Source organism: Phocoena sinus, chromosome 2 (genome assembly GCF_008692025.1).
Source record: "Phocoena sinus isolate mPhoSin1 chromosome 2, mPhoSin1.pri, whole genome shotgun sequence".
In the NCBI taxonomy this organism is placed as follows: Eukaryota; Metazoa; Chordata; class Mammalia; order Artiodactyla; family Phocoenidae; genus Phocoena; species Phocoena sinus.
In genome coordinates, this window is record NC_045764.1 from 51,577,620 (window position 1) to 51,601,942 (window position 24,323).

Sequence of the window (24,323 nt, forward strand, 5' to 3'; positions counted from 1 at the left end):
CATATCTTGGGTCACAAATCAATCCTTGGTAAATTTAAGAAAATTGAAATTGTATCAAGTATCTTTTCTGACCAAAACACTATGAGACTAGATATCAATTACAGGAAAAGATCTGTAAAAAATACAAACACATGGAGGCTAAACAATACATTACTTAATAACGAAGTGATCACCAAAGAAATCAAAGAGGAAATAAAAAAATACCTACAAACAAATGACAATGGAGACACGACGACCCAAAACCTATGGGATGCAGTTAAAGCAGTTCTAAGAGGGAAGTTTATAGCAATACAAGCCCACCTTAAGAAGCAGGAAACATCTCGAATAAACAACCTAACCTTGCACCTCAAGCAATTAGAGAAAGAAGAACAAAAAAGCCCCAAAGCTAGCAGAAGGAAAGAAATCATAAAAATCAGATCAGAAATAAAAAGAAATGAAGGAAACAATAGCAAAGATCAATAAAACTAAAAGCTGGTTCTTTGAGAAGATAAACAAAATAGATAAACCACTAGCCAGACTCATCAAGAAAAAAAGGGAGAAGACTCAAATCAATAGAATTAGAAATGAAAAAGGAGAAGTAACAACTGACACTGCAGAAATACAAAAGATCATGAGAGATTACTACAAGCAACTCTATGCCAATAAAACGGACAACCTGGAAGAAATGGACCAATTTTTAGAAATACACAACCTGCCAAGAGTGAATCAGGAAGAAATAGAAAATATGAATAGACTGATCACAAGCAATGAAATTGAAACTGTGATTAAAAATCTTCCAACAAACAAAAGCCCAGGACCAGATGGCTTCACAGGCGAATTCTGTCAAACATTTAGAGAAGAGCTAACACCTATCCTTCTCAAACTCTTCCAAAATATAGCAGAGGGAGGAACACCCCCAAACTCATTCTATGAGGCCACCATCACCCTGATACCAAAACCAGACAAGGATGTCACAATCTTAGAAAACTACAGCCCAATATCACTGATGAACATAGATGCAAAAATCCTCAACAAAATACTAGCAAACAGAATCCAAAAGCACATTAAACGGATCATACACCATGATCAAGTGGGGTTTATTCCAGGAATGCTAGGATTCTTCAATATACGCAGATAAATCAACGTGATACACCATATTAACAATTTGAAGGAGAAAAACCATATGATCATCTCAATAGATGCAGAGAAAGCTTTCGACAAAATTCAACACCCATTTATGATAAAAACCCTGCAGAAAGTAGGCATAGAGGGAAATTTCCTCAACATAATAAAGGGCATATATGACAAACCCACAGCCAACATCATCCTCAAGGGTGAAAAACTGAAAGCATTTCCACTAAGTTCAGGAAGAAGACAAGGTTGCCAACTCTCACCACTATTATTCACCATAGTTTTGGAAGTTTTAGCCACAGCAATCAGAGAAGAAAAGGAAATAAAAGGAATCCAAATCAGAAAAGAAGTAGTAAAGCTGTCATTTTTTGCAGATGACATGATACTATACATAGAGAATTCTAAAGATGCTACCAGAAAACTACTAGAGCTAATCAACGAATTTGGTAAAGTAGCAGGATACAAAATTAATGCACAGAAATCTCTGGCATTCCTACACACTAATGATGAAATATCTGAAAGTGAAATCAAGAAAACACTCCCATTTACCACTGCAACAAAAAGAATAAAATATCTAGGATAAACCTACCTAAGGGGACAAAAGACCTGTATGCAGAAAATTATAAGACACTGATGAAAGAAATAAATGATGACACAAATAGATGGAGAGATATACCATGTTCTTGGATAGGAAGAATCAACATTGTGAAAATGACTTTACTACCCAAAGTAATCAACAGATTCAATGCAATCCCTATCAGACTACCACTGGCATTTTTCACAGAACTAGAACAAAACGTTTCACAATTTGTATGGAAACACAAAAGACCCCGAATAACCAAAGCAATCTTGAGAACAAAAAACGGAATTGGACGAATCAGGCTCCCTGACTTCAGACTATACTACAAAGCTACAGTAATCAAGACAGTATGGTACTGGCACAAAAGCAGAAAGATAGATCAATGGAACAGGATAGAAAGCCCAGAGATAAACCCACGCACACATTGTCACCTTATCTTTGATAAAGGAGGCAGGAATGTACAGTGGAGAAAGGACGGCCTCTTCAATAAGTGGTGCTGGGTAAACTGGACAGGTACATGTAAAAGTATGAGATTAGATCACTCCCTAACACCATACACAAAAATAAGCTCAAAATGGATTAAAGACCTAAACGTAAGGCCAGAAACTATCAAACTCTTAGAGGAAAACATAGCAGAACACTCTATGACATATATCACAGCAAGATCCTTTTTGACCCACCTCCTAGATAAATGGAAATAAAAACAAAAATAAACAAATGGGACCTAATGAAACTTCAAAGCTTTTGCACAACAAAGGAAACCATAAAGAAGAGTAAAAGACAAACCTCAGAATGGGAGAAAATATTTTCAAATGAAGCAACTGACAAAGGATTAATCTCCAAAATTTATAAGCAGCTCATGCAGCTCAATAACAAAAAAACAAACAACCCAACCCAACAATGGGCAAAAGATCTAAAAGGACATTTCTCCAAAGAAGATATAAAGACTGCCAACAAACACATGAAAGAATGCTCAACATCATTAATCCTTAGAGAAATGCAAATCAAAAGTACAATGAAATACCATCTCATACCAGTCAGAATGGCCATCATCAAAAAATCTAGAAACAATAAATGCTGGAGAGGCTTTGGAGAAAAGGGAACACTCTTGCACTGCTGGTGGGAATGTGAATTGGTACAGCCACTATGGAGAACAGTATGGAGATTCCTTAAAAAACTACAAATAGAACTACCATATGACCCAGCAATCCCACTAGTGGGCATATACCCTGAGAAAACCATAATTCAAAAATAGTCATGTACCAAAATTTTCATTGCAGCTCTATTTACAAGAGCCAGGAGATGGAAACATCCTAATTGTCCATCGACAGATGAATGGATAAAGAAGATGTGGCACATATATACAATGGAATATCACTCAGCCATAGAAAGAAACGAAATTGAGCTATTTGTAATGAGGTGGATGGACCTAGAGTCTGTCGTACAGAGTGAAGTAAGTCAGAAAGAGAAAGACAAATACCGTATGCTAACACATATATATGGAATTTAAGAAAAAAGAAATCTCATGAAGAACCTAGGGGTAAGACAGGAATAAAGACACAGACCTACTAGAGAATGGACTTGAGGATAAGGGGAGGGGGAAGGGTAAGCTGTGACAAAGTGAAAGAGTGGCATGGACCTAATTACACTACCAAACGTAAAATAGATAGCTAGTGGGAAGCAGCCGCATAGCACAGGGAGATCCGCTCGGTGCTTTGTGACCACCTGGATGGGTGGGATAAGGGAGGGTGGGAGGGAGGGAGACGCAAGAGGGAGGAGATATGGGAACATATATATATGTATAACTGATTCACTTTGTTATAAAAAAAAAAAAAAAAAGCACACCAAGGGCTCCCCTGGTGGCACAGTGGTTGAGAGTCTGCCTGCCGATGCAGGGGGCACATGTTCGTGCCCCAGTCCAGGAAGATCCCACATGCCGCGGAGCGGCTGGGCCCGTGAGCCACGGCCGCTGAGCCTGCGCGTCCAGAGCCTGTGCTCCGCCACAGGAGAGGCCACAACAAAAAAAAAAAAAAAAAAAAAAAAAAAAAGCACACCAAGACATGTCATAATCACTGAAATTAGTATTAAAGAGAAAAGCAGCCAGAAGAAGACACATTATTTAGAGTAACAAAAACAATAAGATAGTAACATCTCACCATAAAGTATGTAAGCCAGAAGACAATGCAGGAGCATCTCCAAAGTAGTGAAAGAAAAGGGAAAAAAGAAAAAGAAAAGGAAAAATTAAGGACTTTTTCAGACAAACAAAAGCTGAGATAATTAATCACAAGCACACCTGCACTACATGAAATGAGTGTCTTCGTGGGGAATAAAGAACAGAGAAAAAGATGATACCAGATGGATACTTACATTTACACAAAGGAATGAAGAGAGCCAGAAATGATATACATGTAGGGAAATATAAAAGACATTAAATTTTTTTAAATTTTTAAAATAATTAATTGTTTAAAGCAAAAAAGCAATATAATATGTAATTTATAATTAATATTTATATATATTTATTATTTATTTATTTATTTTTTGCAGTACGCAGGCCTCCCACTGTTGTGGCCTCTCCCGTTGTGGGGCACAGGCTCCAGACGCACGGGCTCAGCGGCCATGGCTCACGGGCCCAGCCGCTCCGCGGCATGTGGGATCTTCCCGGACTGGGGCACTCCCCTGCATCGGCAGGTGGACTCTCAACCACTGCGCCACCAGGGAAGCCCTATATTTATATTTTTATATAAACATTATATATTATTATATATAATTAAATGCATGACAACAATAGCACAAAGGACAGGAGTAAGTAAATAAATAGGGCAATGAAAGCCTTTAAACTTCTATAAACAATACTGTTTCTGTGCTTGAGGAAGAAAACATGATTTATTTTACAAAAAGGGGAAAAGGATATATGTGCATATAGGTGGTGATTCCCAATCATGGAGATTTTTACCTGGGAACATCTGGCAACATCTGGAGACATTTGTGGTTGTCATACTGTAGGTGAGAGTGCTACTAGCATCTGCTGAGTAGAGGCCAGGGATTCTGCTAAACAACCTATAGTGCACAGGACACCCCCTACAACAAATAATTATCTGGCCCAGGATGTCTCTAGTGCCACTCACTGCTGAGAAGCCCTGAGCCAGAGACAGACCTGCTGATTTCAAGGATGCCTCTGGAACACATATCCCTCATGGCGAAGAGAGGCAGTCAGCACTGCCGGGACCTGTGGAGCCAGACTGGGAGCCAGGAGGGCCGCCTTCTCCACTGGTGATGAGAGCAAGCACATGGGGCACCTGTTTCCCAACAGCTTTCTGAAACCTCTTGGAAAGGCCTGGTCTGACCCCAAACCTCTTCATAGGGCAGTGACCACCTCCTCACCCCTTCCCACTCCAGAAACCTGCAAGTGGCAGGTTTTCTCACCAAGCACCTCAGCAAAGTGTTTCAATGCCTCAGTGGGTGGGCTAGCGTTCAGTAACCTATTTTCCACAGCTCAAAAAGGATATACAGCATGAGAGAAATGAGTGTCTTGGGAGTGAGCGGGGAACAGGAAAGTACAACTGGGATTGAGACTGACTCGGAGACCATGGAATGTTTGGTTCCATGATTATGACACTACCACATACTTCTCCACACCTCACAGTTTAGAGAGTAATTTCTTTTACATCACAGCATTTTATCCTTGCCACAACCCTGTAAGGAAGGTAAGGCAGTTATCAACTTGAATTACAGAACAGAGGGTGGAGACTCAAATCAAGATGGCAGAGTAGAAGGACACAGAACTTGCCTCCCCCCATGAACACATTGAAAATATACCTATATGTGGAAAAATTCTCACTGAAAACTAACTGAAAACTGGCAGAAAGACTCCTGTACAACCAAGGCTGTAAGAAAGATACATGCGAAATCAGGCAGGAAGGAAAAAGAAGCAATTGGGTCGGTACCTGTGCCCCTGGGAGGGGACTCAGAGAAAAGGAAGATGACATGGGTGGAGATCCTCCCTGGGGAGTGAGCAGTTTGAGCCACATATTGGCCGCCTCAGCTCTGGGGTCCAACAAAGGGAAGATGAGACCCCTTGGCTAGTTGGAGGGCTGGTGGTGCTAACATAAGGGCTGAGGGAAGCCTGGACTCTGCTCAAGAGGAGTGTGGGAATGCTTGCTTGCTCCCAAAGCAGGGCAGAAAGGGTGGATTGAGACCACGTGGCTGGCTGACTGGTCTCCCGTGACCACCCCAGTGCGCACCCCAGCCTGAGCTGACCCAACACCCCAGCACTGTTTGCCTTGCATTGTAACTCCACATGGGAACATAGGCAGCCACAACCAAGGAAAAAGCTCAGCTGTGAGATGCTGTGGCAGCTCAAACCCTAAGCAGCACCTGAGCAGGAAGCAGGCAGCCATTCCTGACAATTGCAGAGACAGTGCATCAGAGGCAGATTATATCTCTGTTGGCAGCCAGACTGCCACAGCCCCTGCCCTGTCCCTCGCTGAATACCCACACCAGCCCATCTTGCTCCAGCACTGCTTCCCACTGGGGCTGAGTATGCCAGTGCTGGGAGGGGTGTAGAGCACACAGTTAAAAAGAGCTGTGCCAGCTCCACCTGACCCTCAGGGTTTCTGCTCCAGAAACTTGGGACATGACCCCACCCCCAATAGGGGGGTGACATCCACTGAGCAGAGGGGAAGCCCTACCTCACACCTGGCTTTGGTCCTAGCCCTTCCTTCTCCAGGCCCACCTCCTACCAAGGTGATAGCTGCCAGTACACCCTGAGGAAAGACATGACTTGTGTTCATGCCAGATCCAACTCTCCCACCAAAGCCACTGGGCACATGCAGACTATATAGGGATGCTCTCACATAAGGAGATCCCTTCAAGACCACAGTAGGTAACTATTTCACCTAATTTCATAGAGAGAGGAAGATAAGCAAAATAAGACAGAAGAATTTGTCTCAATTGAAAGAGCAAGGAAAACCCCTGAAAAAAACAACACTAATGAAACAGAAATAAACAATTTACTAGATAAAGAATTAAAAGCATTAGTAATAAGAATGCTAACTGAATCAGGGAAAAGAACGAATGAACACAGTGAAAAAATTTAACAAGGAACTAGAAAGTATAAAAAATAACCAGTCAGGGCTTCCCTGGTGGTGCAGTGGTTAAGAATCTGCCTGTCAATGCAGGGGACACGGGTTCGAGCCCTGGTCCAGGAAGATCCCAAATGCCACAGAGCAACTAAGCCTGTGCACCACAACTACTGAGCCTGTGCTCTAGAGCCCGCGAGCCACAACTACTGAGCCTGCGTGCTGCAACTACTGAAGGCCGCATGCCTACAGCCTGTGCTCCACAACAAGAGAGGCCACCACAATGAGAAGCCCACACACCACAACAAAGAGTAGCCCCTGATCGCTGTAACTAGAGAAAGCCTGCACACAGCAATGAAGACCCAGTGCAGCCAAAAATAAATAAAAATAAATAAATAAATAAATTTATATAGAAAAAAATAACCAGTCAGAACTGAAGAATACAATAACTGAAGTAAAAAACACACTAAAAGGAATGAACATCAGACTAGATACAGAAGAACACATAAGTTATCTAGAAGATAGAAAAATGGAAATCACACAATCAAAACAGCAAAAAGAAAAAAATTCTTTTTCTTAGTGGAAATAGTTTAAGGGATCTCTGGGATATCATCAAGTATCCCAGAAGGAGAAGAGAGAGAAAAAGGGGTTGAAAATGTATTTAATGGAATTATGGCTGAAAACTTCCCAAACCTGGAAGGAAACAGATATCCAGATAAAAGAGGCACAGAAGATGAACCAAATAAGATGAACCTAAACAGACCCACCCCAAGACATATCACAATTACAATGGCAAAAGTTAGAGATGAAGCAAGAATTCTAAAGGCAACAAGAAAAAAACAAAGAGTCATATACAAGGGAACCCCCATAAGGCTATCAGCTGATTTTTCTGCAGTGACTTAGCCAGCCAGAAGGGAGTGGCATGATGTATTTAAAGTGCTGAAAGGGAAACCTTGCAAACTAGTGTACTCTACCCAGCAAGATTATCATTTAGAATCCTAGTACAATGTTTGTGGGATTGTAAATTGGTGCAGCCACTATGGAAGACAGTATGGAGGCTCCTCAAAAACACTGAAAATACAACTACCATAAGACCCAGCAATCCCACAGCAATTCCCATCATATATCAGAAGAAAACAAACACACTAATTTGAAAAGATACATATACCCCAATGTTCATAGCAGCATCATTTACAACAGCCAAGACATGGAAGCAACAGTAAGTGCTCATCAACAGAAGAATGGATAAAGAAGATGTGGTATATATATACAATGGAATACTACTCAGCCATTAAAAAAGAATGAAATTCTGCCATTTGCAACAACATGAATGGACCTAAAGAGTATTATGCTTAGTGAAATAAGTCAGACAAAGACACTCTATGTTATCTACATGTGGAATCTAAAAGATAAAACAAATGAATGTATATAACAAAACAGAAATGGACTCACAGATACAGAGATCAAACTAGTGGTTACCAGTGGGGAGAAGGGACGGGGGAGGGGCAGATAGGGGTATGGGATCAAGAGACACAAACTACTATGTAGGAAATAAATAAGCAACGAGGATATATTGTACAGCATGGGGAAATATAGCCATAAATGGAATATAATCTATAAACATATTGAATCATTATGTTGTACACTTGAAACTAGTATAATATTGTAAATCAACTATACCTCAATTAAAAAACAAAGAAAGAAAGAAAGTAGAGGGTGAAAAAATAAATAACTTCTCTAAGGCCTCACATCTCAGTGTTTGGGAAGCCATACCCTTTGATCCTTAGTCTGCCTCCCTACAGAGGGTAAATGCAATCCTGTTTGTGGGGGCTGGCATTAGGTTTGGGGTAGGGCAGGCAGAGATCGGAGGCCATGTGGACACCATGATGCACAGCCCAGAAACCCCTTCAGGACCACAGCTCTAATTTCCCAGCTATGGGAGCTCCCAGCTGTGTCCTTCTCTGGTCTTATCCTTGGATGAAGGGAACTCCCTTGACCAGAGTTATGCCCCTTTGCACAGGGCAGCCCATGTCCAGTAACAGGCTAATGCTGGGGTACAGAGGTCTGGCCCCTTTGCTTCAACTGGGATATCTCTGAAGGGCCACTCAGCTCTAGAGTGCTCTGTAGGGTTGGCTGAGGCCTTTGTAGCAATTACATCACAGTTTAATTTCTCCCTCTGCCCAGTCCAGCTCCTTTCCCTCCCTCACAGGTGTGGAATCCCAGAGTACCCCTAAAAGCCTTCTGTGTATACACATGTGCACACACACACAAATACTCACAACTGATATGGGGAAGAAACAATGGCTACAGAAAGTAGACAAAGTTTGATTAGGTCTCTTCTACGCATTCACTGAGTTTTACCCTCTCCTCATTATTCATTTTCTGGACAGCCAAGATCTTGGGGTCTCAAGGAGGCTGGACTTTCTCTATACTCTTCACACCATCTCACACCCAGAGAAGTGGGTAAATTGATTGTTAGGGGTGCAGGGAGGTTGACTGGCTTCTATCAAATCATGATGTAAGTAGCCACCCGGTGTAGCTACTGGGTGGGACCAGTACTGAGTTTAGACTGTGTCCCCACTGTGGCCAGGCCTCAGCGCAGTGCTCCAGAGACTGGGTCAGAGGTCCCAACCCAGCCAACGACTAAGAACTGCCAATCCCATTCCCTTAGAAGATCTGACCACAGTCTCCAGGTTCACACCGAAAACATTACAGAAGTATACCTACAGGCCTGAGCTGCTTCAAGCAACATTGTGGAAATGACAGGTCTCAGGGCAGGCCTGCAGAACGTGCTTCAGAGCCACAGGAAGAGGGTACGTGCCCAGTGCTGCTCGCTTTAAGATTTCCTGAGTCTGCCGCGTGTGGCAAGGAGACACCATTTGCAGAAAAGAGCCCCACTGAGAGTCAGAGTTCCACAGATAGCATGCTTGTTATTCCCCAAAACAGAACTCAGATAAAGCCATCTGCATCATAAATCATTCAAGCGCTAAAGCCCACATGATAAATCAAAATGAAAATGTTTTAAAAAGGAACTAATTTCATCCATATCTACAAACAGAATGAGTTTTCAAGAATAGGGTTCCTTTTGTGTTACATAAAGCTCCCTTCTGAGACTTCTGTAGTGGGGGGTGGGACCTTGCCCCACACAGGGAGGGGCGCAGCCACAGAAAACTGGGAGGTAGGTAAACAGGGACAGTGTTGGCCAGGGCACACTCTCCCCCCACACCTGCTCTTACCAATCTCTCTGCCCCAAGGGGCCATTAATAAAGCTTTCACATACTGGTGTGAATGCGTAGATTTATTAACAAGCCATGAATTGTGCTTGTCCCCTTGTCTAGGCTGATACAGAAACAGAAACTCAAGCTCCATATACAACATCTGTGTGTGTATGTGTGTTTACGTGCATGTGCTTGTGTGTCTGTTTTTCTACTAATGAAATGAAGAATATCCATTCCTTTCAGGAATATATAAAAACCCACTGCATTTTGTGAAATTATTTTTAAAACCGTGGGTACAAGAGATGTCAGAGCTTCTTTTATCTCTTCACTTTTCACCCATAGCTCACCCTCCTTTTCAGCTTCAGCGAAATACCATCAGGGGAGCATCAGGTCAACATTTGAGACAGAGGAAAGAAAGCAGGATTTAAGTATCCATTGCTATCCTCAAAAATGCTTCATGGGACAGCTCTCACCTGAACAAGTCCCTTCCTTTTATAACAGCTTCAGTTAACCTCTTGTCCATCAAACGACCTGCATAGTCCAGTACCTCCAAGAACAGTATCTTGAAAACCATTGTTAGAAAACACATAAGACAAAAAAGTTAAGAGCACACACAAAGGGAGCCAATATGTGATAAAGTAAGTATGGAAAATCACTGTAGTATAATTACATAATTCACGGGCAATTGCAGGGAAGGGAGGTCCGCCATTTTTTTTAAACTTATTTATTTGTTTATTTTTGGCTGTGTTGGGTCCTCGTTGCGTGCGGGCTTTCTCTAGTTGCGGCAAGCTGGAGCTACTCTGCATTGTGGTGCGCGGGCTTCTCATCGCCGTGGCTTCTCTTGTTGTGGAGCACGGGCTCTAGAGCGCAGGCTCAGTAGTTGTGGTGCACGGGCTTAGTTGCTCCGCGGTATGTGGGATCTTCCCGGAACAGGGCTCGAACCCGTGTCCCCTGCATTGGCAGGCAGATTCTTAACCACTGTGCCACCAAGGAAGCCCCAGATCCGCCATTTTTAAACAGACACCCAGCATCTGAAATCTTCTAGAGGGAACAGGCCCCACTCAGCTGCTGGCACCCAGCTGCTTTCCATGTCTCCAAAGGAAGAGAGGGTGGATTGAAGAAAACTGAAATAAAATCTTGTTTTATGACCATGCCAGTGTAAGAAAATGCCTGCATAATGTTATCCTGGTGTGGAAAAGAGGTATTCACTGAGAAGGTTGCTGGGGGTTCCAGTCCTGATTTGCACGGCCTTACGAAGTCCCTTTCTCCCTCTGAGCCTCCATTTTCTCTTTTAGCAGGTGACCCCCTCCTTCCAGTTCTGGGCTGCTTCCATCTCCATTGTGAGTGTGAGGTTGGGTCTTCTCCCAAGCAACCACCTTGGTGCCCTGGCTGTACCTGTGGGTCTATTTTGGAGGCCTCCCAGTCGAAGGCAAAGCAACAGGAATTCCGTTGGGGGCATATGGAGCTAGGAAGAGGCCAGTTTACTTGTAGGGCTTGGCTCTTACTCATGATACTTTTTTTTCCCTTTCTTTATTATCTTAGAACCATTCATATGGTTGCCTAGTCTACTTTGGCTCCTTTAAACAACTCTACACTTCAGGTTTATTAAAAAAAAAAAACACAAAATAGGTTTATGACTGATTTAAGCCAGGAAATCCCCTAATGGGAATATCCTTAATGAGATTTTCTAAAGAAAACCCTCTATGAAGAGCTGGAATTAATTGATTATTTGTAAGGTAACCAAGCAAAGTTTATGATAAGATCATGAAGTTTGTGGGAACGGAGCATAAGCCACACTAAACATACACACACACACACACACACACACATACACACAGAAGCACACTATTCCTGGGGAGGCAGAGAGCACAGAATTAGCCTGAGGAATCCCCAGTCCTGTGTGACCTCGGGTAAGGCACGTCCCTTCCTCACTCAGCTCTCTCTTCCTCCATACAAGAGAGACTACCATCTACATGAACATGAGTGGTAAGCCACAGTAGCAAGGCCGTGAGGAGGGTCCTGGTGTCCTGGTAGACATTTAGTGGTCTCTTCTAGCTCTAAAATCCTATGGGATTCTCTATTTTGTGGCTGGGCTGAACATGTAGTATAGAATATTCAAATTTGAAATCCTTTGAGCCCAGCAACTTTGCAAAGTTATTTTTCTTATCAAATTTTATAAATTCCACTGTTGTTTCTTGAATAGATTGTTAATCTAGTTAATCTATATAAATATCCAGAAATATGGAAATATAAACCAATAGCATTTTTCTAACACTCTCAGTAGTCAGCCTTTGTGGTATTTTTATAATGTCTTGATCAGCAAATGGCAGTTTTTACATCCACTATTGCCTACTAACAAAAGAGACTTGAAGTCTTCTTGGAAGTTACAGATTTTGTATTTCTTCCCTAATATGCTGATATCTGAGAGAATGTGTCAAAAAGTGCCATCTAGAATGTGAGTCATGAAAGTCAATTGGCAGAAGACAGCTTAGGAAACTGTCATTAGAGCCACTGGTGGAAAGTCTAGGACTGACCCCTGACATCAGCTGCAGCCTTATTTAAGCAAATGGAAGAGAGAGCTTGAGTGAGAGCAAACTGTCAGGCCACTTGGAATTCACAAGGTCTCTGCCCAAGGAACCCATGTATATTGTAACAGTGACAGTGATGACAGCAGCTAATGTGTATCATGTGCACACTGGATGCCAGATGCTGTTCTAAGGGCTTTCTCCTGTAAGGGAGGCACTAATATCATCAGCCCCATGTTACAGGTGAGGAAGCTGAGGCAATAAATAGAAATAATATGCCCAAGATCACACAGCCATAAATGGGAGAGCTAAGATTTGAATCTACACAGAGCCTGTAGTCTTAGCTATTACCCTAAATGTTTCACTAGGAAGTAAAAATTATTAAAAATAAAAAATTACATTACAAAACTGTTTTTATGCTTTTAAAAAGTTCAAAAATAACTTGAAGGATCTGTGTTTTAATCTACTATCTTGATTACTCCATTTGTTTCTGTACTCACTATTTTTTACTCCATACAAATATTTAAAATTAATTTTCTGGTTATTAATTTTCTTCCCTGAATAATTAGAAAAGGTGAAGTATTACAAGTTAAGAGACTCAGGCTTTGCCATGTGATTACTGTGTGAATTTGGTTGAGGCCTCAGTTTCCTCATGTTTATTAGAGGGTTCCTTTCTTTAACTGAAACAGTTCAGCATGTGTAAATGTCATTCTGTGAACTTAAGAGACACTGCCTGTAGAGAGCAGATGGCTGGGGCCAGTGGCCAAGGGGCTGGCTTCTCCAGCCTGGGTGTAAGGGCTGCAGGCTACAGCTCCACCTCCACGTCTTGGCAATGAACCAGCCTAAGATGTCACAGAAACATGCTCAAGCTGGCCAGCACTCAGTATGATATTTAGAAAGAAGAAAATAAAAGCTTAAGGATGATCAAGTTCTCTTAAGTAACATTAAACAAAAGCATGCTATGCTTCTTCTAATTTCCTCTGAAAGCACTTCTCATGTTTGCGAAGAGAATGACAGGTTGAATATGTCAGCCCGTCATACTTCCGGATGTGATGTGTAGGCTGGTAGTTCATCACAAAATCATCCACTTTATAGGAACCAGTTAGGTTTCAGTGCCAACACTTGTTCTCAAACAGCAAGATGACTGCTAACTATGGTGTGTATATGTTAGTGGCCTGAAATTACAGTGATATTGTTATTTTAAGGTAGAAATCGTAGAAGGTCCTCACTCATCATATGCATGCAACGATATTATTGTTTAGGGAAAATAAGATGTGAATACTTCAAAAAATCACTGTTTTTAAGAATAATCACTTTTGTCTTTTCAGTCTACCATGCAAATTCATAGAGACCATAAACAGATTAATAAATTATTTTGTAACTTGCCATCCAAATTATTTATTCATTTACATATTCAAAATTACTTATTAGGGCCCTGCCAGATATAAAGAACTTGAAAAGACAAATTCTCAATTGCTGTTATAGGATTAAAAAAAATTTTTTTTGGAGGCCTACAAACCTCTGCAATTCCATTTTTTAAATATCAAGAATTAGTCACCTTGGTAACAATTGTGGTGTGTATGAAATGCTAAATATTTATTAAATAGAATTGAAAACTGACTTGTTAGTTGTTCCTCTAAAAATTTCAACTCCTGCCTCTGTCCCTCTCCTCCCCTTTGCAATGCAACTATGCCTTCAAACAGCATTCTTTAAAAGTCGGCTTTATGGCTTTGGAGGAAGAAGCTGATTTCACAGCCAGATTTGCCACTGCTGTGGAAAACAGAGTGCACATGCAAGCCAGCTGAAGTCATGCGGACTGCAAGGATTAGGGCTGCGGGGGCCTCCACTGCTGCTGTCAAATTGCAATTGGAAACAGCTTTTCCAAAGTACAGCATGAGAAATCAGGAATTCCTGTCCACAGCTCCCCAACCCACTGGGTTTTTATCAGGCTTCGTACAACCCATTAGAGATCAGAAATATGAAAATCATGATGAAACCAAACAAGGGTATTTTCTGGTTTCCAAGTTTTGTTCTGCCTGGATCCCTTCCAAGCCTGTAATTACTGTCACTCACCAGTTAATAAGGGAACCATTTCTGCCTAGGGACAGGAGCTCCAGAAAGGCTGGACCCAAAGGTCAGGCAGGCTCAGTTCAGTGACCTGCCTTCTGTCCAACCCCTGGATGTGCAAATTGTCTAACTGCTCAAATTCTTAAATTTATCTCAGTTACTTGAACTGTATCTGTCACTTAGGGATAAAATAACTTTTGCAGAGATCATAGAAAAACTATTTAGAACATTAATAAACTAGAACCATTCAATGAAATTTTTTTTTTTTTTTTTTTGGGCACTCCAGCTTTAAAGGAAAGAATCTACTCTCAGGAAAACAAGCTCAAGTCAGTAATTTAGTTTAAAAAAGTAAAATAACTTTCAGGATTTGGCTTGAGATTAATGCAGATGTAGCCCAATTTCCTATACCTCTGTCTAGATTTAGAAGATCTAGAGGTCAATTATGGCCACATCCACTTCATTTGTCAGCTCTTCAATGATCTTTGAGACACAATTGCTAAAGTAGGAAAATGAATTAATCAGAGAGTTGATCAAAAAATGAGCTTATCTGGTAAATTACCAGCATACCTGTTACATATGAGTCACTCACTCTGGTCACGATACAATGCTGTGTTATACATGGATTAAGTAACACCCAAAACTGAGCCAGCTGTAACTTTTTACCTTGAAAGATTCTTAATTAAAATTCCCTTGGATATATGATTTCCAGGCAAGGAAGGAGCTGTGATTTGATTTTTTTTTTTTAACATGCCTTAAAGACTCCAGTCAAATTCCATCTATTCAGTGAAACTTTCCCTGGTCCCCTAATTTCTCTTTTGTCTTTCTCAGCAAGTTTCTGGGACCTCTCTTCAGCACCGGACATTCTGTACAATATATGTAAGTTGCTAATAGGTGAATATTCCCCAACTATATGCTGGGCTGTTTCCCCAAAGGCAGTGATTATGTCTTACTCATTTCTGAAGCCCTCTCCTCCCCTGTTCTGAAATTAAAAACTAGAATTCAAAACAAAATAAACAGAAAAGCCCCTTCTTTTGTCTAAAATGTATTATTAATTTCTTAGGGAAGAAGATGTTTTCAGAAAAAAGTATAGGCAAATGATGGACAAAGTTTCAGAGAGGAAGAGAAAGCTCAGGGGGAGAGCATTATGTGCAAATTGGATGTTCAGCAAAGGTAAACAAACCAAGGATCTGAAACAGTACCCAACCAACACCATAAAGCTTGCCCCAAACTGGAGCAAATTTAGACTTATTAGGACATTCTTTAAGAAGCAGCATTCAATTTTTGGACAGAAATTTTTAAAAAAGACCCTTGTCCTCTAATAAAAGCAATTTCTTAAGAACACCTTAGAAATCTACTTAATGAAAAATCTATAGTTTGGAGAAATTTTTATCAAGATGGATCAAATCAAGAAAAAAAAATTCTGGTTAACTATAAATTAAGTAGAATGTTCCACCAGCTGGGCCTCACCTTCAATCTGGCAATGAAATCTATTTGTTAAGAGCAATGAGACTTGAACAGCCCTTACCTTTGTGAATATACATCTTTTGAGCATCTTCAGGATGAAGTAACCCCAGTAAAGATTAAGAATTTGCAGGACCATGAGCTGTAGGTTGAGGAAGATGCATGAAAAGAAAGGCTCAAGGTACTGCAGAGGCAGAATCAGCGTGAAATACAAAATCCTGAAAAACCAAACAGATGAGAGTATTTCATTACAGTCAAAGTACTTGTGAATTTTCAGTGAGAAAACAAATACTTTATCTCTCAAGGCATACAACACTTATTTCATTCCTAATGATGTCCAGGAAAGTCTCAAGAGAAAACAATATGATAATATTACCTTATATATCATTATTGGCAAGCCACAAAAAAATACAGTCTACCTCCTGGGAGAAAAGTTAAAGCAAATGGAATTTTTATTGCCATGCTGCCTACACTCCAATGTTTCTCTACCTCGGTTTCCTCTCTGCAAAGAGATGAGTGTACACTAACCCCACTCACCTTCTCAGGATTGGATAACACGAGATAATGAATGTATATATGGGGTTATTATTGCCTTTTGACACAATCTCATTTATTTGGCATCAAAAGTGAATGAGGGAAAAAAAAAGTGAGTGAGGAATTCTACAAGAGTAAATTTTGTGGATAAAAGAGACTTTTTAAGGAAGCAAAAGTTCTGTTATTACTTCTACTTCCACTTTCTAAAGTGAATTGCATACTTTATTAATTTCATAAAGAGACTCCTGGACACAATTTGAACTGCCCTCAATGACCAGAATGCACACTGTCTTCAGATACAATTGCAGTATGAAGGCTATCTGTTGTCTTCCCAAACTGCATACACTGCTAGGATTTTAGAGTTCCTGGATAGGTTTGTTTGTAAGTATATTATTCGAATTATAAAAATAATTTATTCATATAAAATTGGAAAAATAAGAAAGTTGCCCATAAAATCATGATTTTAAACAAATAATACTGTAATTTTTGTGTGTTATCTTCTATTTTTTCCTACATATATTTATTTAAATTTTATTTTTAAATTAACATATAGTAAAATTGACTATTTTGGGGTGTGCAGTTCTATGAATTATAATATGTGCATAGATTTGTGTAACTACCACCACAATATGGAGACAGAGCAGTTCCATCATCCCCCAAACACCAGTGCTGTCCCTTTGTAGTCACATCCCCAGGCCTAACACTCGGCAACCCCTTACCTATTCTCCATCCCTTTAATTTCGTCTTGTCAAGAAGGCCATACAAATGGAATCATACAGTGTGTCAGCTTTTGAGATTGCCTTCTTTCACTCAGCATAGAGCCTTTGAGATTCATGCAAGTTGTGGGTATCAACAGCACGCTCCTTTTTTTTTTTATTACTGAGTTGCATTCCGTTGTGTGGATGTACCCATTACAGAACATTTGTATTATTTCCAGTTTTTGACAATTATGGACAGAACTTCTATAAATATTTATGTACAGGTTTTTGTGTGCACATAAGTTTTCATTTCTCAGGGGTAAATACATAGGGTTGGGATTGCTGGGTATCACACTGAAACTACATGTTTAACTTTATAAGAAACTGAAAAGCTGTTTCCCAGAGTGGCTGTTTTGCATCCCTACCAGCAATGTCCAAGAGCTCCAGTTGCTGCTCATCTTGAGCAGCACTTGCTATTGTCCTGTAGAGACTTTGCCACTGTAGTAAAAGTAGCACACGTGGGATCTTATGTTCAATTCCATTTAACTTTAAATCAAAAACATTTTACCTGAAAAACTTGGTGTATATTGTCTTTCCCAAATCAAAGTTTATTTCTTTAGATGTGTATATTCCTAAAGGTGAGAATACTATTCCAAGGCATACATTAAAAGTATAGAAGTTCAAGGTTATATTAAAAGCTATTAAGACTTTACCAGATTATTTTCCAAAATTATAACAATTTAGAAGGTGACCAGCAATTTATGAAAGAAGAGTTTTATTGAACCCCCCTAACCAGTATTAAGTGGGTTTAAACTTTGCTAATTTAAAAAATAAAACAATTCTTTTAACATCTTTATTGGAGTATAATTGCTTTACAATATTGTGTTAGTTTCTGATGTATAACAACGTGAATCAGCTATATGTATACATATATCCCCATATCCCCTCCCTCTTGAGCCTCCCTCCCACCCTCCCTATCCCACCCCTCTAGGTGGTCACAAAGCACTGAGCTGACCTCCCTGTGCTATGCAGCTGCTTCTCACTAGCTATCCACTTTACGCTTGGTAGTATATATATGTCAGTGCTACTCTCTCACTTCATCCCAGCTTACCCTTCCCCCTCCCTGTGTCCTCAAGTCTATTCTCTACATTTGCGTCTTTATTCCTATCCTGCCCCTAGGCTTATCAGAACCATTTTTTTTTAGATTCTATATATATGTGTTAGCTTACAGTATTTGTTTTTCTCTTTCTGACTTACTTCACTCTGTATGACAGACTGTAAGTCCATCCACCTCCCTACAAATAACTCAATTTCATTTCTTGTATATATGTGCCACATCTTCTTTATCCATTCATCTGTTGATGGACACTTAGGTTGCTTCCATGTCCTGGGTATTGCAAACAGTGCTGCAATGAACATTGTGTTACAGGTCTCTTTTTGAATTATGGTTTTCTCAGGGTATACGCCCAGTAGTGGGATTGCTAAGTCATAGGGTAGTTCTATTTTTAGTTTCTTAAGGAACCTCCATACTGTTCTCCATAGTGGCTGTATCAGTTTACATTCCTACCAACAGTGCAAGAGGGTTCCCTTTTCTCTACATCCTCTCCAGCATTTATTGTTTGTAGATTTTTTGATAATGGCCATTCTGACTGGTGTGAAGTGATACCTCACTGTAGGTTTGATTTGCATTTCTCTACTAATTAGTGAGGCTGGGCATCCTATCATGTGCTTTTTGCCATCTTATATCTTCTTTGGAGAAATGTCTGTTTAGGTATTCTATTTTTGGATTGGGTTGTTTGTTTTTTAATATTGAGCTACATGAGCTGCTTGTAAATTTTGGAGATTAACCTTTTGTCAGTTGCTTCATTTGCAAATATTTTCTCTCATTCTGAGGGTTGCCTTTTGTCTTATTTATGGTTTCCTTTGTTGTGCAAAAGATTTTAAGTTTCATTAGGTCCCATTTGTTTACTTTTGTTTTTATTTCCATTTCTCTAGGAGGTGGGTCAAAAAAGATCTTCCTGTGAATTATGTCATAGAGTGTTCTGCCTATGTTTTCCTCTAAGAGTTTTATAGTGTCTGGTCTTACATTTAGGTCCTTGCTGAGTAATCTTGGTTGTAGGTTTTTCCCTTTCAACACTTTAAAAATGTCCTGCCACTCCCTTCTGGCTTGCAGAGTTTCTGCTGAAAGATCAGCTGTTAACCTTATGGGGATTCCCTTATATGTTATTTTTTGCTTTTCCCTTGCTGCTTTTAATATGTTTTCTTTGTATTTAATTTTTGATAGTTTGATTAGTATGTATCTTGGTATGTTTCTCCTTGCATTCATCCTGTATGGGGCTCTCTGTGCTTCCTGCACTTGACTATTTCCTTTCCCGTGTTAGGGAAGTTTTCAACTATAATCTCTTCAAATATTTTCTCAGACCCTTTCTTTTTCTCTTCTTATTCTGGGACCCCTATAATTCAAATGTTGGTATGTTTAATGTTGTCCCAGAGGTATCTGAGACTGTCCTTAATTCTTTTCATTCTTTTTTCTTTACTCTGCTCTGCAGCAGTTATTTCCACTATTTTATCTTCCAGGTCACTTATCCATTCTTCTGCTTCAGTTATTCTGCTATTGATTCCTTCTAGAGAATTTTTAATTTCATTTATTGTTTTGTTCATCATTATCTGTTTGCTCTTTAGCTCTTCTAGTTCCTTTTTAAATGTTTCTTGTATTTTCTCCATTCTATTTCCAAGATTTTGTATCATCTTTACTATCATTATTCTGAATTCTTTTTCAGGTAGACTGTCTATTTCCTCTTCATTTGTTTGGTCTGGTGGGTTTCTTGCTCCTTAAGCTGCTGCATATTTCTGTGTCTTCTCATTTTGTTTAACTTACTGTGTTTGGGGTCTCCTTTTCACAGGCTGCAGGTTAACAGTTCCTGTTGTTTTTGGTGTCTTCCCCCAGTGGGTGAGGTTGGTTCAGTGGCTTGTGTAGGCTTCTTAGTGGAGGGGACTTGTGCCTGTGTTCTCGTGAGTGGGGCTGGATCTTGTTCTTCTGGTGGGCAGGGCCACGTCTGGCAGTGTGTTTTGGGGTGTCTGTGAACTTAGTATGACTTTAGGCAACCTCTCTGCTATCGGGTGGGGTTGTGTTCCTGTCTTGCTAGTTGTTTGGCATGGGGCATCCAGCCCTGAAGCTTGCTGGCCATTGGGTGGAGCTGGGTCTTAGTGTCGAGATGGAGATCTCTCGGAGAGCTCTCGCTGATTGATATTACATGGGGCCAGGAGGTCTCTGGTGGTCCCATGTCCTGGACTAGGCTCTCCCACCTTGGAGGCTCAGGCCTGACACCTGGCCGCAGCACCAAGACCCTGCCAGCCACACAGCTCAGAAGAAAAGAAGGAAAAAAAAAAAAAACACGAACAGATAGAACCACAAACCAAATGGTAAAAGAAAAACGAGGGGGGAGAGATGAGACAGTGGGATGCAGTGTGGGGTCTGACTTGGGGTTTCACCTGAGGCTTCCTTCCACCCCTGGCTACCGAGCTGCAGAGAAGGCAGGAGCTGCTGCCCCTGCAGGCTGCCCCATCCTCCCTCCAAAACAATTTCAACTTGCAATTTTTGCAACCTTTGACAGTTCCCTTTGACAGTCTGCTTAGTAGCTCTATTTCCTTTCTTTGTGAGTTATTAGTTTAAGACCTTTATTCAAAAAGCAATAATATGGGACTTCCCTGGTGCCACAGTGGTTAAGAATCCACCTGCCAATGCAGGTGACACGGGTTCAAGCCCTGGTCCAGGAAGATCCCACAAGCCGTGGAGCAGCTAAACCTGTGCGCTACAACTGCTGGGCCTGGGCTCTAGAGCCTACAAGCCACAACTACTGAGCTTGTGTGCCACAACTACTGAAGCCGGCGTGCCTAGAGCCCGTGCTCCACAAGAGAAGCCTCCACAATGAGAAGCCCGCGCACTGCAATGAAGAGTTGCCTCCGCTTGTCACAACTAGAGAAAGACTGCATGCAGCAACAAAGACCCAATGCAGCCCAAAATAAATAAATTAGTTAATTAATTTTTTTAAAAGAAATAATATGAACTCTGAACTCAATATAACAAAAATAATAGCCATTTATCTGTTTTACTTATGTAAATTTTTTTAGAAACTTAGGAATTACAGAAAAATATAAAGAGGTTAAGTAAAAACTAAATTAAAATCTCACAACTCACAGGTAACCCAGTATATATTATGTCTGGTGAACATAATTTAAGACATCTTTCCTAAAAATATATTATTTAAGGTGTTGCTCCCCCTTCCCTATTACCACATGATTTCATATAACAGGGATCACACTATGGTTGTGATTTTTTATCCTGCTTTTATCACTCAATAATATGTTACAGAGAGCTTTCCATGACAATGAACATATTTATAAAACAGGGGTCAGCAAACATTTTTGTATAGGGACAGACAGTAAATATTTCAGGCCCCTGGGGCATTTGGTTTCAGTTGCAAAGGTTCAAGTGACCATTGTAGTGTGAAACTGGCTATAGACAATATATCAGTAAATGAGTGTGGCTGTGTGCCAGTAAAACTTTATTAACAAAAACAGTCAGTGAACTGGATTTGGCCCGTGAGCCAGTTTGCCAACCCATACTATATACCATCCTATGTAATAGCTGCGTAGAAATCCACTTATAGATCTTATAACTTATTTAGCTAATCCCTAATTGATAGACATTTAAGTTGTTTCCAAATTTTCGCTGTATTATAAAGAACACTGAATCCACTTGTCTGCTGATGGGTGGGGCTGGGTTCCCTCCCTGTTGATTGTTTGGCCTGAGGCAACCCAGCACTGGAGCCTGCCTGGCTCTTTGGTGGGGCTGATGGTGGACTCTGGGAGAGCTCACACCGGGGAATGCTTCCCAGAGCTTCTGCTGCCAGTGTCCTTGACCCCACGGTGAGCCACAGCCAGCCCCCACCTCTGCAGGAGACCCTCTAACACCAGCAGGACTTTGAAAGGACCTAATGGATTGAAGGACTTTGGGAGGTGGTAGTGTTAACCTAGTAGATTGACACAGAGTAGGGATTGACACTACTTAAAATAATATAGGGGACTTCTCTGGTGGCGCAGTGGTTAAGAATCCACCTGCCAATGCAGGGGTCACAGGTTCGAGCCCTGGTCCAAGAAGATCCCACATGCTGCGAAGCAGCTAAGTCCGTGTGCCACAACTACTGAGCCTGTGCTCTAGAGCCCATGAGCCACAACTACTGAGCCTGTGTGCTACAACTACCGAAGCCGCACGCCTAGAGCCCATGCTCTGCAACAAGAGAAGCCACCGCAATGAGAAGTCCACGCACCACAACGAAGAGTAGCCCCCACTTGCCACAACTAGAGGAAGCCCGTACATAGCAATGAGGGCCCAACGCAGCCAAAGATAAACTAAAAAAAAAAAAAGGGAGTCAAGATGGTGCTGAAAGCATTGGGTTAGAATTCCACTCCAGCCAATTGCTTGATTAAAGGCAACCCTTGCTGAGGGTGAGGAGTTGAATAGTTGAATAGTATATTTACAGAGACTACTGGTGGTTCTGGATATTTGCTAAAGAAAATAAGAGGGGAGAAGTTGCTGAGGAAAATCAAAGAATTAACAAGTTTTCCTGAAGGCTTCTTTGAGCTCTTGACTGCATCTGTGTAATCCTGAGGTACCCACCTGAGTGCTCTGCATTTGGCAGCTGTCCAAGTACTTTTGTTGCAAGAGTGATGGCAACCAAACGTTAATTTTTGGCATCATGGAAAGTGCTTTGGTTAAATTGAGAACTACTCTTTTGGAGATTGTGTAGTCAAAAGTATTAATTAAATTGACAACAGTGAAAAAAAATAAAGAACACTGTCAGAATATTACTTGTAAAGACATTTTGATAAAATTGTTTGATATTTCCTTAGAATTGTTAAAATCCTGAATCAAAGAGTATACTCAATTTACATTTTGGAGTGTATTGCTAGATGCTTTCCAGCAAGACTGTGCCAATTCATAGTCTTGCACCCAGTGTATGAGAGTATCTGCTTCCTTGGATCTTGACCAACATTGTACTTTGTCAGCTGCTATGTAAAATAATATCACACTATTTATATATTTACATTTTTATTTCTTGTGAAGATATATATATGAGTTTTTAAAATTATTGTGATCTGTGCTTTTGTGAACTGCTTCTTCATGGTATCTATTTGCCCATTTTTCTTTTGGGGTATTTACTTTTTCTGTTGACTCCTAAGTACTCTTTATATGTTACGGATTATAACATTACTTTTTAATCATGTTAAATAACATCACATGGTTTTGATTCTTACAACTTTGTTTATAATTTTTCTTGACAAATCAATTTTTAAAACATTTTTGTAACAAAAGTTATCAATTGTTTCCTTTATATGAAACAATTGTTTCCTCCATATTAGGCTTTAAAAGGTTTTTCTCACCCCCAACATTTTAAAATATATTTTTCCATATTTTCTTAAAATCTTGGCTCTATGTAATCTTGAGTCACTTATTTGTGCATATTCTCAATTGTAAAATGGAAACAATGAGTACCTACCTTATGCATTCAATAAATATTTATTAAGCACCAAAGTGCTACCAGGAACTTTGTGGGAGCCAGAAATACAGCAATGAATAAAACAGACTGAAATTCCTGAACTAGTAGGGCTTACATTTTGGTGCCTGCATCCACAGGGATTAAAGGAAATAATATATATAAAGCCAATTTGCTATTCTGATTTGCTGGGTCCTTAAGCAATTGTGTGCCTTATTCTGGACTCACTTAGCCTATAATGCCTTTCCCCTTTTCAATTGAAATTCTTTTCACCTATCAAAGCATGGCCCTCTCCATACCAAAATCTCTGTACTATTCTGATCACCTCTGAATTTATAACTTTTGTCTGGGCTCCCCTGATACCAGCTTCTTTAGAGCATTTGGCTGATTCACCCTGCCTTGCAGTAAAAGCTCTTATATTAGTTGACTCCTCATTAGCTAGCAAGCTTTCCAAAGGCAGCAGCCATGATGCCTTCATCTCTGTATCCCCCCATC

The 24,323-nt window shown here is 40.5% G+C and overlaps 1 protein-coding gene across 1 annotated transcript in view; it reads right to left on the reverse strand.

Moving 5' to 3' along the window:
- The window catches only part of CERS3 (ceramide synthase 3), a 121,565-nt gene that overhangs the window by 24,318 nt on the left and 72,924 nt on the right, over positions 1-24,323 (reverse strand). Inside the window, exon 10 of the mRNA XM_032623620.1 lies at positions 16,104-16,257. Within this exon, the coding sequence (XP_032479511.1) occupies positions 16,104-16,257 (154 nt within the window). The remainder of the gene's footprint in view (positions 1-16,103; positions 16,258-24,323) is intronic.